General features: G+C 34.1%; 2 protein-coding genes across 2 annotated transcripts; one reads left to right on the top strand and one right to left on the bottom strand.

Annotated features, from left to right (window-relative positions):
* Nucleotides 1-3,804: 3,804 nt before the first annotated feature.
* On the top strand, nt 3,805-7,010 carry LOC113232894 (E3 ubiquitin-protein ligase RNF180-like). Its single transcript, XM_026467780.1, has 3 exons — nt 3,805-4,216; nt 4,808-4,887; nt 5,301-7,010. Exons 1-3 carry the CDS (start codon nt 3,946-3,948, stop codon nt 5,373-5,375), a joined length of 426 nt encoding a protein of 141 aa, XP_026323565.1. The 5' UTR covers nt 3,805-3,945; the 3' UTR covers nt 5,376-7,010.
* Nucleotides 7,011-7,050: 40 nt separating this feature from the next.
* Nucleotides 7,051-13,107, bottom strand: LOC113232893 (bystin). The gene is made up of 8 exons (XM_026467778.1): nt 12,817-13,107; nt 10,905-11,025; nt 10,305-10,545; nt 10,044-10,200; nt 8,266-8,457; nt 7,968-8,176; nt 7,383-7,533; nt 7,051-7,149 (listed from the first exon to the last, which is right to left on the bottom strand). The coding sequence occupies exons 1-8, from the start codon at nt 12,949-12,951 to the stop codon at nt 7,066-7,068; spliced, it is 1,290 nt and encodes a 429-aa protein (XP_026323563.1). The 5' UTR covers nt 12,952-13,107; the 3' UTR covers nt 7,051-7,065.
* Between the last annotated feature and the right edge of the window lie 574 nt (nt 13,108-13,681).

Below are 13,681 nucleotides of genomic sequence, written 5' to 3' on the forward strand. Positions count from 1 at the left end.
CAAATTAATGCTTTAGGTATACTTTTTATACAAAATTATTATTGAACGTTTGTTCATTATTGTTATGGGTCGAAATGTACACGCTAGTACATGTAAGTATGTACTTAGGTCATTATAAATGAAGCACATTAGTCACATAGTTCAATCCAAACTTTGCAATCATTGAACAGCGCAAAATTCTTGTTCAAGCAAGTTCAGTGAAATAAAATATCACGCACATGCGATACGTTGTTTTTTTTTATCCAAATAGCAAAAATCTTGTATCATACCTATGACATTTTCCAAGATGTACGAGTAATTACTTAAGTCTTAACTACCGTCCTATTAACCGTACATATGGGTAGTAGCTTTTGAAAGTAAACAAGCCTGGTTTTATGTTAATAGCCTGAAATACATATAGGTATATCTGTTTGTGTCCCAGTGCATATTTTAGTGACCCGATAATCGCAAATGTGGTAATTTGAACGCAACCAAAACAAACAGCTACAGCTACCGCTGAAGACGGACTCCTGCAGCTTGATTTTGATTGCCTCTCTCGATCTGAAACTGCGTCTCTTCCGAGTCGAGACACATAATTGCGACTCACAACTGGCCGATCGGAAACTGTCGACATTTCAAATCGGAACAATAGTTGATTTAACTTACGAATTAGAAAAAATATAGTAGGAATCAGGTTTATCTTCTCGCTCGGAAGCCCATCTGATTTCGAGACTCGGTTGAGCTACCCGATCGGATCGATACTGATTTGAATTAAAATCAACCTGCTTATATGACTTAGGCTCAATTGTATTGCGGCGGAATGGAATGATAGCGAATTTTTGTAACGATATTGTAAACTAATAATAAAAGTAATAAACTTTATAGCGATTTCTTGAGAATTTTCGCGCATTTCGCGGAAGACTAGCTCGTATCTAGTTTGTACTTTACACAATTGACCGTGAAGTTCAATATGCTATGCTCAATAACGTTACAAAAATTTGCTTCCATTCCGTTCTGCCGCAATATAAATTGAATGAAAATAAATTGAACCATATTGTACAATTTAAAAAACTAGTTCACAGAATTGCAATATAGTTACATTTTTCGTTAACTTTTGCCCCTCTCGCATACCATGAGAGTAACTTTTAGTTTTAAGACAATGAGATTTATAAAATTCAACTATATTTGTTTTTGTAAGTCCTAAATGGTTCACGAATGCACCTAAATTAGATAATAAAGTTTACTCAGAGATGATGCAAACAAAATTAAATCAACCAATTGATTGTTAGTTATTCTACTTTTCATTACTTTTCTTGAGTGCATATATCAACTTTTTTGTCTTTTTTTTCAGATTCAGGCGTATACAAATACTTTTTGTTTGTTAAAAAGACGAAAATGTTACTTCACTACTTTTCAGGTAACAAATTTCGTAATTTTCTCACGATACAAAATAATGAGGATCCCGATAATTAAATAAAGATCTGGCTCAAAAGACTTGTAACCAAGCCAAAAAAATCGTAATTTTTCGACTCAAGGTCAATGTAGGAAATGATGGGTTTTTGAAGCTACCACGTACAGTTTTTACAAAAACTATTTTTATTTTAAGTATATTATGAAAAAAAAAACGATGAAAGTTAAAACTATATTCTTTTTTTTATACCTTACAAAAGACTTTATCCTGAAAATTCCACTAATTACGAATTCAAAGTTTTTGTTCAAAGCGATAATAATGTGATATAAGTGACAGTGAAAACATAAATATTTACTCCCACCCATTAACTTACAATTATATGGACGTCGGGTCCGCGCTAAAAAGTGTCCGCACTTGTAAGGCGCTAAAATCGTATACAGAGCGCCAAACTCCGCTTTAGTCTTCATTTGTTCTACTGACAGCGCGATACTGCGATGACATTACAATTTAAATTTCGAATATGTTGACTTGGGACATTTTTTTCGTGGTTTTTGTATTAGACCCGTCGTCCATTTATTTGTAAGTCAATGCTCCCACCGCTTAAAAGATTATTTAAAAAACCCAAATAAGTGGACTAAGTTATTTATGAAAAAGAGAAAACATAATGTGTGAGGATCCCTGTTCACGTTCACGTGACTTGAACAGATTTACCACGTGACGATAATAGACTACTCAGCAGTGCACTAACCAATAGCAATGTGCAAGACCAGCCTGCTGAGTAGACGTTTCCTTTGTTTTTACATTTAAAAATTATATTGTATAAAATAAAGATCTCTTTGAATCCAGACTAAAACGCGGTCTCATTGACGACGACTGACGGAGCTCTCTTACCTACTACAGCATCCTCTCACTGCAGCCAAGACCCCTTTAGCCGTCAGCTTATCTGATCAGTCTTGTGAGTCTGTGAGACTGGCAGTGAGAAAATCCACTCCTTGCACCCCTTATCCTTCCCACCTTCCGTCTGTTACCTTAAGTCGTACGGTAACAGACTTCCTGTGCCTATCTATATATACGTGGAGCGCAATATAAGTTTCCGAAATGAATGGAAATAAATAAATGTCACAAGGTGCCAGGTCGGGACTGTACGCAGGATGGCTCATAAGGTCAACGTTGTTCACCTTCAAAAATTCATTTGTCTGTCTAGCTTTGTGAGAACTGGCATTATCGTGGTGCAAGATGATACGGCGTTTACGGTTATTTTTACGGATTTTGTCAATAACTTCCGGCAAACAAATAGTCATATACCAATCACTATTCACGGTACAACGATTCTCCAAAGCAACAATAGCCACGTGTCCAGTTTTATTAAAAAAAGAAGCAATCATCCGCTTAGAGGCACTTTGCACGCACGCCACTTTGGTTAGTTTCGGCCCATCTCGAAAGACCCATACGCTCGATTGCTGCTTTGTTTTGGGATCGTAACTATACCAAATTTGACGCCCTTTCGTTGAATCTGGTAAGCATGGCATTGCACCAAGTGACACGATCCGTTTTTTGAGCCTCAGTCAAATTGTGTGTGATCCACCGAGAGCACAGCTTTTTCACACCCAAATGTTTGTGTAGTATTGATTGTATTTAACTCATGCCTATGCCTAAAAATGCCCGAATCTCATGGTATGTCATATGCCTGTCTGTTTTGATCATACGGCGCACAGCATCGATGTTTTTGTTGTTCACATCAATGGACGGGCGACCATCACGAAATTCGTCATTCACACGACCGCGTTTGAATTTTGCAAACCAGCTACAAATAGTCGTCTTGCATGGTGCTTCATCGCCAAAAGCAGTCTGAAGCCGAGCGAAACTCCACTGAGCTGTTCGATTACACTTAAAGTCGTAGAAAATCATACTACGAAAATTTATTATTAAATCCAAGGTGATGTTGACAACCAATTTCCAAAATGACGCCACAATGTAAAAACAAGTGACAGTCAGATGAAACAAACTGTATTCTACAGCCAAAAAGATCCATTTACAAATGTTGTAATTACTTTTTAAATATTGTTTATGTAAGTGGCCAGTTCCAGAAACTTATAGTGCGCCCTATATAGTAGTGTATAGTTAGGGCTAGGCTGTTAGGTAGGAACGTAGGGTTGTTTGAGATAGGTTACAGCTTTCCCTTACCATTTCATGTATAGCCAGCTAGCTTTAATTACATATACAAAACGGTACTCAACAGTAATACTCATATCAGACCCAACAACTCACACAGACAGAGATAAAGTTAGTTGTAAGATAATTAAACGAAGACATGGCTCAAAGGACTTGTATCCAAGCCAAATCTATTAACTAGTAAAAAAAAAAAGGTCAATATCAAACATGACATTGACAATATTGCTGTTTTCCTACCCAATACGTAGTATCTCTTATTAGTTTGTGTTTCCTACCACTACCATACTACCATGTGATTTTGATTTCAATCTTTCTCAATAGCCGTAGTTGTTTTTTGTTTTTAGGAATTTTAGGAACAGAAAAAAACAATTTGCCTTGATGAAATGGAATCTCAAGCCAAAGGTGCAATCAAGTGCCACAAGTGTCGACACATTTTATTCGAAGATATCAGTAATATTTACGTGAACGTAGCAAAAGATAAAGCACAGTGCTGTTCGAGTTACAATATTAATAATTTCATTTATCTTCTCGATGAGAGAGTACCTGAATGGATATTGAAGAAAATTGCTGATGAATCGTGGACTAAGGGAAAACTTCATTGTGAAAAGTGCGGGAACAAAGTTGGTTCCTTTGATTACACTTCTGGACGAAAGTGTGAGTGTCGTAAATCGGAGTTACCGTGTATACATTTTGTTACGAGTCAGGTTGATAAACCTATTGTAATGTAAACCTTAATCAAATATATAAGGCTGAAATTTAGAGACGTTCCTATGAGTTGTGCTAAGATCGGTCTTAGCCGAGTACATGCTAAGCATCGTCGCGACTTTTGGAATGCAGAGACGCGCGGTCGTCTCAAACTTCGCTTGGTTCAGCCGAGTCGATGCTTAGCAAAAGGATATGACGTCAAAGTATATAAACTTTTTTTAAAGCCAATCTTCGGTTTTTCATACAATGCGCACCCTTGTTAATTTTGTAGACAAGGATAGCTATATTGCAAAATTAAGTGTGAGAGTTGAGATAAAAAATAAAACTGCCGATACACATCAATACAAAAAAAATGCATTGGGACATCAAAAGCGCGCAGTTATTTGGGTTTCCTCTCGAAGGGTATTTATTACTTTCACATCGCTACTTAATTACTTGAAAAATGAGTTCTCGGAAAGCTGCCTTCACTTCTTTTGAGAAAGAACATTTAAGGGAAATTTTAGATTCCACACATAAACTTACTGGAATGAAAACGAACAGATGCAGACTTCAAAAAGAAGAAAGCTGAACTTTGGGGTAAAGTTGCAGTCACCTTTAATTCTTCTCCTCAAGTTCAACACGTAAGCATGAATGTTTTTAATACCTATTAAACTGTTTTTTATTGTTCCACTTTTTTTTCCTTTTTCAGTTAATAGAAATATCTAAAGCATATTTTATGTCAAATAAAAAGTCACTTAAATTTTTTTTATTAAAATCTCTTACACGTCAGCAGCTTAAAAAACTATGGCTTAACATGAAAGCTAGAGCAAGAGATGCTAAAAGTCTAGAAAAACAGAGGTCTCACAGGTGGAGGGCCATATGTACCTGACATGGATCCAGACCATGAATCTGTTTTATCTATGGTGCCTCATCTCATGCCTAGCATAAATATCGAAAAAGACAGTGATGGTACATATTAATAGAAAAATTTTTTTAGGAACAACTTACAAAAATTGCTGGACCTTTGTTAAATCCAGAAATATTATTGTTATAGGTCCAGGTGAAAGTGTTGCTGGAGATGATGACTCTTTCGCCTGAAAACCAAAAGAATGGAGAAGGACTTCCCTAGACTTCATTGAAGATTACTTCCCAGAAGATATCAATGAGGCAAAAGTATCTTCAATGCCAGAAGATCACTGCTATGACAAAGTAGCAGTCACCACAACTATCATAAGTGCAACAGACATTAATATTATCGTCACAACCAGTACTGGTACTGCTACTACAAGCTCTGCACCAACAAAGAGCACTCCAGCATTAAAGACTTCTGCAAAAAATACACCACTTACCTGTCAAAGTCTTCTTCTATTGATGCTTTAAAAGCTAAATTAAGAGAAGAACACAATGAACAAAGGAAAATTAAATTTCAAAAAGAAATGTTCCGCTTGGAGCAAGAAATTGCAAATGACAAAAAGATTTTTGATTTAAAATATAAAATTTTATTATTAGAATACGAACATAAGAAAGCAATGTATGATGTAGAATTAAAAAAAGCCCAACAGTAAAAGTATGGGCTTTTTTAAATTCTGTAACTTACATTGCTTTTTAAGTTTTACTGTTGGGCTTTGTACATTTACATTTTGTTTGCATAATTTCTTTTTCTTTGTGTTAATTTAATTAGTTTCATTAAGAATATGTTTTAGACTAATTAGTGTACTTTAGATATATTATTCATTTTAACACATCCATAGGGCTGTTAGTAACATGTTTCTTATCCTAAGTTAGTACCTAATACAAAAATGTACATTTAAAATTATTATTATATTACAAGCTTCCATCCGCGACTTCGCCCGCGTGAAATTTTATTATATCGCATACACTATTCTATCCCTCGGGAGCTTGAAATGGGGATAAAAATATCCTATATGTAAAATCAGGTAATAATCTTATCTGTGTGCCAAATTTCATCCAAATCAGTACATTACTTTTGGCGTTATTGAGTAACAAACATCCAAACGGAAGGACTGTACATTAAACTACAGTTTAGGGGAGGGGACACTCAAAGTTTCAAATTTAGGACGTTAATAGTTTTCGAGATATTAATTTTTGAAAATTGGAAAAAACTAACCAAAAAAAATTATGTTTTTGCACCAAAGAGAGGATAAAACGAAACGCCGCGCGCGCGTGCGTGACGTTTCGTTATTTGTCTTTTACGAAAATGTTTATTTTTTTGCGTTATTTATAAAACTTTACTGCAACAACCAAACGCCGTGCTTTCTTAACCTACAAAACCTGTTTCCTATCATTTATTTTCGAATATTTCAATAATTTTTATTATCAAAACAACGACTTTCCTAAAGCTAATATTTTAGGATTAGACTACTAACTATGTAGTCTATTCACCATATTAATTTCAACTCTCAACTCGTGTGATGGTAATGTACAGTTGAGCCTCGTCTCTGAATGTGTTTTATTGTAGTTTACACAAGACAATTAAAATTAATATATTTTATGTTGAGTAAACCTCAAAAAAGAAGTAAGTTATTAATAAATGGCGTAGTTTCATTAAGTTTTGTTTCTCCATAATAAGAATAACCACATAAAAAGATAAGTTGTGAAATACTGCCTTCCTGCAACCAGCATATTTTGATGGCAGACTTCTGAGCAATTTACGTTTATTTAAGTACTCTATTCCTAATTACAAATAAGCTTAAAAATATCATGGGTATAGTCAAATGACATGACTGAAGAAATGTTGGTCTTTCCATTTGTAAATAAAATAACAAATATAATTTTATATTTATATTATTATTATATACTTATTCTACAACCATAGCTGCAGAGGCTATGGACGCATTCACTTCAATGTCTCTGCATTTTGCAGATTGAAGCTCTCTTCGGATCTGTAAAAAAATTACAAGTGATGTAAAAAATTTTTTTTTTTTTTAATATTTTGTGGATTAAACCAATGTATGGTGTGTTACCCATAAACAAAGAATCCTTCAGATAGTACAAAAGTAGGGATCATTGTACAAAACTACGAACCAATCAGAAAAAGAAGTGATGTGAATCTTCCTGAGCAAGTTATATAATTTGATGTCTACAATGTACACCTAGTTAAAGGTCAAATACAAACCTCATGTGTAATAGTAGGGTGTGATTGTTTTCTCAGTAATTCTAGCAAAGCATCTCTCTGTTCTGTAGAAATGTCAGCTTTATATCTCTGTACAAATGTAAGCAGTGCCTGATGCCACAGGACAGGTAACATGCGTGATTCCATTTGGAACCTGAAACACTCTTCAATTTAGCTTAAATATTTAGGTACTAGCCTTTTGAATTAATTTCAAGATGTTTGGTCTTTCTTCCTATGTAGTATAAACTTTTCTAACCGACCTCAAAAAAAGGAGGTTTTCAATTCAGCTGTTTTTATATGTATGTTACACAATAACTCTGGCATTTGAGTACCGATTTTGATCCTTTATTTGTTGGAAAGAGACTACCTCAGAAGTGGCCCCATTTAAATTTAAACAAAATTTTTACCTGGCAAACTAGGGGACGAATCCTGTTTTGCGCACTTTCCCGTAACCAATTCCGATAAAACTTGGCATTTGCCAATCTATTTAGACGTAATTTTCCATCCACGACTTTTGAGGTCAGTTTTTTAGTACTCTGTACTGAGATGATTTAAAAACAAAACAATATTCAAAATAAATGTAGGTACCTCAAAAAATGAAAAACGCAGGCATCCACTACCCTGTAAGGTAGAGCATATTTCTTATCAAACAGAATTCTCAGAAATATTGAATTAGCTCCAGTATAATCCATTTCAGCTATCTTCAACAAAGCTGCACCTGAGTGAAGAACTGGGACAGAGTTGCGGGCTAATACAGAACCTACGATAATAGCTTCTCGCAGTGTACAGTCTCCAGCCTATAAAAGTACAAAATGGCTATAACTATGTTTATATGTAAATAAAATGTTTATGTAAATGTTTTAATATGTATGTTAGGTGTACTTACTTCCAACAAAGGTAAAAGAATACCCTTCATAAAAGCACCAGGCTTAAAAAGGGCTTTCCGCAATGCTTGATACAAATGGAAGTTCAATCTCTTGTACTCGGCTAGATCATCCCTGACACGAGGCAACAGGACTAAATTATAAAATCGTTGGGCCATCTTCTCTTTTAGATTCGATGCAAATATTCTGGTTGCCTGGAATAAAAAGGTAAATCTTTTATACAATTCAAGATATGTTAGAGTGTAGCATTAGCAAGCTTTCAGTTCCAGAGAAGTTTATCATTAAATTAACAAGTCAAGTCAAATCAGGCAGTATTCACTTTTGTTTGAATACTGCTTCCAATGCAACTAAACAAGATCCATCAGTGTGTAACTTGATGTGCAGCCATCTGTACATTGGAATGCCTTATTTTTTTAAACTTTTCTTGATACATTTCTTATTCTTTTTAAATATCTAATTGCCAAATTTTGTAATTGTTACAAAATAAAATATTAGAATTATGTATCCGTCATGAGCGAATTTAAAAGATAATCCTAATTAGGTTACTTATCTATCTATTTTAATTATTTTAGTCATTAATTTATTATACAGGCTGTATAATTGAAAGTGAGACATATTCATGCATGTCATAGGGTCGTATTTCTAGTGCTTGAAATCATACTCAAGTCTGTTCAAATCCTGACTTAAGCATTGAGTAGAGTCCTGGAATACGACCCTTAGTAAATCACGTTACAACTTAACATAGACTAAAATAAAATTAGGATATGGGATAGAACAAAAAATAAATCAACAAATTTGTTTTGGAGTGTATGTAGGAATAAACCCATTCCCTTTACTCTTGATTTCGAGTGCATTGGGAATACTACCATGCGAGCGCCGAGTGAGACAATAACAATGATTTCAAATCTCTCTCTCACCTACTCATTTATGTTATAATGAAAAAGCTGTTATCGAAATGATTACGTTTTAGCTTATGTTAATTATTTTTTACTTATGACCTATCATCGAAATGTTTTACGTACAAAAAAAAAATCAAGTTATCATTTAATAAGAACTGAGGTTTTTGGCGTAGGTAGTTACAAATGTGAAACCAAATTATGTACAATGATTGATTTTTTAGTTATTTACAGTTTATTTACACTTACGTGGTACGGACCAGGTGTTCAAAATGTCCACTGTTTTCCACAATGCATAATCTAGCTTCGTAGTAAATTTTGTTTTTAAATTGATCAACACAAACACATTTTGTCTCACAGTATAAAATGCTGAGATAATCCTCTCATGCAACAACTTCGACGCAAAAAAGTCGCACCATCTCAATCAATTCGACGTTAGAATATATCAATATCGCCTGCAAAATATCCAATTTGCAGGCGAGAGGCGCGTTCGCCGCCGGCGCAGTGTTCGGGCGAGCGGAAGTACAAATAATTTACGTGTCTTCGCTAGGCCAAGGTTCCGCGTGCACTGTCTCTGCAAACAGTGCCGACCTGTGCTTTGTTTTTCGCCACCGTGCTGACGCGCCTCTCGCCGCTGCGTCCGTCGGTCGGAGCAATAATAGTGGTGTGCATAGATTTCGATAAGTAAGGTTGTTCACAAGTAGTAGTCGATAAAAAAAAATAAAAAAAGTATATTTTTTTGTAAAGTTTAACTTATTAGTGTTTTTTTTTTGTTCAGAATCAGGAATATACCACACTCTATAAGTATAGTATGTCTCACTTTCAAATATACAGCCTGTATATTGTGCTTAATGTTCATGTAAAAGTTGAAACTAATGTTTTACCTGATACATAGCTGCAGCAGACCAAGTTGTAGGTTCTGTAATATACAATATTTGCTCCCAATTCACAAGGTGTGGTATCATTTTGAATGCTTTTGGTAGCTTGCCTGATCGGTACTTCTGAAGTACATCTCGGACACCTTCATACATAGTTTTTATCCTAAAAATTTATTGTTTTCCTTTTAATGACTTAAAAATAGTACTACATAAATATTATTAAAGAAATTGGTCAGTATACAGTGCATAAGATTCTGAAAAGCTTACCTAGGATCTAGATTCTGTAATTTTAATGTTTCAACATCTGAAAATTGTGTCTGTAACTCAGTGTTCTTTTCTGTTATTTTGTCCCTAATGATGTCAGCTAAGGTCCGTGTTTTCTCTGGCCTTGAGGCCATAAACATTTTAAGGGCCTCCTCATCTTCCTCATTGATTTCAATATTGTCATAGTAAGTGTCCGGTTCCAAGTCGTCTTGTTCTGATCCGGACTCATTATCGGAGTGTGCCTCTGCAAAAATGCATATTTAACTTATAAACAAATGTCATCCAGAACACAAATTTGTAAAATGATTCAAGTTTTTATGATTTGGTGAAAATTTTATTTTGGGAATTTCCAACAAATGAACCAAAGTTCATTAGTAAATTAAATCCGCTCTTATGTTTTATCTTAGAAACAATTTTTAAAACACTGCAGAGAAACGATTAAATATGATTTAACCTGACATGCATCTGTCGTCTAAGTCAAGAAAAAATTCTCATTAATTACTAATACTTTTTGCTACAATTAATTTCCCAAACATCTAAATGCCTAGTAGAAGTGCTGTGGGTCCCTAGGACTCTACCAGTAGTTAACTATGAAAAATGTACCTTTTAATGACGTTGAAAGCAGAACTTGTGAAGCAGCTGATGATTCACCAGCTTCCCCCAGCTCGGCTTGCTGTCTCCGGGCAGCTTTTAGAATCTTCTTAGATAACTCTGGATTGACAAACTGAAACAAATAAATTATTATATTACACAAAGTCATCTTATAACATACATACATACATAACGCACACACTCAACATAGCCCGCACTAGGGAAACCCTGTGTCGCGGGTGCCATGGACACATACATAGACAACCACAAATTACACCCAAAATCACGAGAGAAATAAATGTAGGCCATAAAAATATTTCTCCCGGCCCGGGATCCGAACCTGGGATCTCTGCGTGGCAGTCCGGCATGGTAACCGTTTGTGTTTTGCACTTGAATGCATAGCCCACCAAAGAAATTTACCCCATGCATTATCATGATTAGATCACAATTATTAACAATTGTTATATGCATAAAGTCACTAACATGTAAATTTTATGTTAAAAACAAGCAATGCGTAAAAAGGTAACACTCTCTCACGCCATTTTGTTTTGTTGCGAAGTAATTATTCACATAAAGAAAAGAGTTTTATTAATGTTAAGATAATTTGTGATACTAAAAATATGTTTTTTGAAGATATTATTAGCTTTTAACTGCAATAACTGATTGATACCAAAATGATATAATTAATGTTAAAACTGATCTCTGGAAGTCTGTGATTAAAACACTTTGAAACTGTGTTCCTATACTGATTTTGTACAAAATCAGTATAGGAACACAATTTCATTTTTTTTGATATAACAAAATAATTGAAAAGCTCAAAAAACCCTGGTCTACCTGGGTTTTGACTATACTATGACCTGAAAACCTGGGTTTTCAAAATTGGTCTGGGTTTTGATGCCCTAATTGCGTCATTTTCAAATCGAACCACAAACAACTGAAATATTTAGAACAAAGAAACTATAGAGTCGCTTTGATTTTAATCTTATTTTTAAATTTTTTTTTTTTTTTTAAATATTAGCAATAACTAACAAAATATCGTTCTTTTACAGCTTGGGATTACCTGTCAGAAGTCAGAAAATACATTTGCCCAAGATAATGTTAGCTTGAATTTTCATAATGTCAAATGTATTTTTTTAGGAAGATTACGAAACAAAAGCTTATTTTGTCTTTGTGAAAATCATCAAAATTACTTGAAAGCGTAACGGTTTTATTATAAATTCGATTTTCGGAATTACGGATATTTGAATTTATATTTAGTTGGAATATCAGTACATTTCTTATAATACATGCTTATTTTCACATTTGTAGTAATATTTGTATGTATGTATCTGCCCAAATCTTTAAGTGAATTTGTACAAAATTCAACATAATAATATATATAAAAATTAATTAATATTTAGGAGAAAGGCTACTCCATTACTCTTGTGTTCAAGTAATTTTCAGTCGAAGCTAAATATGGTGCATTTTGTTAAGTTTCCAGGAGAAGCTAAATATGGTTTTTTGGGCCCTTAAATTGTTGCAAGCAAAATTAGGCAGTATTGCAATGATGTTAAAATTTAAATAAAATGTTTTAGTTTTTTATATTTCATTACACTACGTTTATATAGGTTAAGTTCGGACATTTTTTCGTAGTTTTTGTATTAGACCCGATGTCCATTTGTTAGTAGGTCAATGAATTCATCACATTTTACTAAACGGTCATAACTCTGTGATTTATTTGAATTTAATACAAAATACAGATATAAACAGTGTTAGACATTATAACTAAAAGTATTTTTGGTAATATAAAGTTTTGTAAAAACTCAATACAAGTAACCCAGTAGGTGTATTTATTTATTTATTGTACGATTCTTATGTTGAAATTTTAACTATATTTAATTAGTTTGACATTTACGAATACCGTATAGAAACGCTTAATACACACCTCTTCATCGTCGTCTCGTCTGTTTCTTTCTTTGACTCTATTCTTATTTTTCACGGCACTCACAGATTCTATTTGGTCAGCAAGTGCTATGTTTTTTCCAACCTGCGAGGGCTTTAATTTCTTAGATTTACCCATGCTTACTTTAATTAAAAAGAAGCTTTACTGTGTAAAGCAAAGAGTAAAATAAATATGACTGTATTTGGGTGTAGGGTGTAAGTAAAGTTTACTGTGCGAAACCCATTAAAGGCGAAACCAAACACCTTGTGGATTACAGTGGATTGTGCCAAACACGTGTTTTTTTTAAAACCTGGGGTGTGACTTTGACATACATGACATATGTAATTACGTTTAGAAATCCTTATAAACACGTTCAGTTTGATTTTAAAATGTATCTGAAAAAATTTAATTATTTCATTGATCGAATTCTTAGGCTTTCGCGATTTTTACTTTGGAAATGTATTTCTTTTTCGGATCTAAATAGCGCATGTTTGTTTTGTTTAGATCCCGTGTCGCCATACTATGCCAAGCTCGATGGCAATCGCTATATTATATACATACCTACATACGGACGGAAAATATGAATATGTGCGGAAAATTTAAGAGAGTGATAAAGGACGGTTAAATTGAAAACTAAGCAGTCACGACCGATAGTCAGATTTCTGCGTACTATGCTTAAGAGGATGGAAAAAATAAAAGAAAGGAGGTGCCATAACTACGGAATGAACGTGCACACCTAAACAAAAATTGAACGAACAATTAATGGCGGATTTCGGATTCATTAGTGTCGTACCATAATCTATCGATAAGTCATTATCGACATGCAAGCATTTAACTAAAGTAGACCAATATTCCATTTGGGAATATT

This window comes from Hyposmocoma kahamanoa, unplaced genomic scaffold (assembly GCF_003589595.1).
Source record: "Hyposmocoma kahamanoa isolate Upper Pololo Valley unplaced genomic scaffold, ASM358959v1 78, whole genome shotgun sequence".
In the NCBI taxonomy this organism is placed as follows: domain Eukaryota; kingdom Metazoa; phylum Arthropoda; class Insecta; order Lepidoptera; family Cosmopterigidae; genus Hyposmocoma; species Hyposmocoma kahamanoa.

Bases quoted from the DNA above. Each gene is read 5' to 3' on its own strand.
- LOC113232893 (XM_026467778.1), bottom strand. From the start codon at position 12,951: ATGGGTAAATCTAAGAAATTAAAGCCCTCGCAGGTTGGAAAAAACATA. The intron at 11,026-12,816 runs GTGTGTATTAAG...TATTTGTTTCAG, and splicing joins GACGAGACGACGATGAAGAG to TTTGTCAATCCAGAGTTATC. The intron at 8,177-8,265 runs GTAAGTACACCT...GTACTTTTATAG, and splicing joins TTCTTTTACCTTTGTTGGAA to GCTGGAGACTGTACACTGCG.
- LOC113232894 (XM_026467780.1), top strand. From the start codon at position 3,946: ATGGAATCTCAAGCCAAAGGTGCAATCAAGTGCCACAAGTGTCGACAC. The intron at 4,217-4,807 runs GTGAGTGTCGTA...GAAAACGAACAG, and splicing joins TTACACTTCTGGACGAAAGT to ATGCAGACTTCAAAAAGAAG. The intron at 4,888-5,300 runs GTAAGCATGAAT...TTATTGTTATAG, and splicing joins CTTCTCCTCAAGTTCAACAC to GTCCAGGTGAAAGTGTTGCT.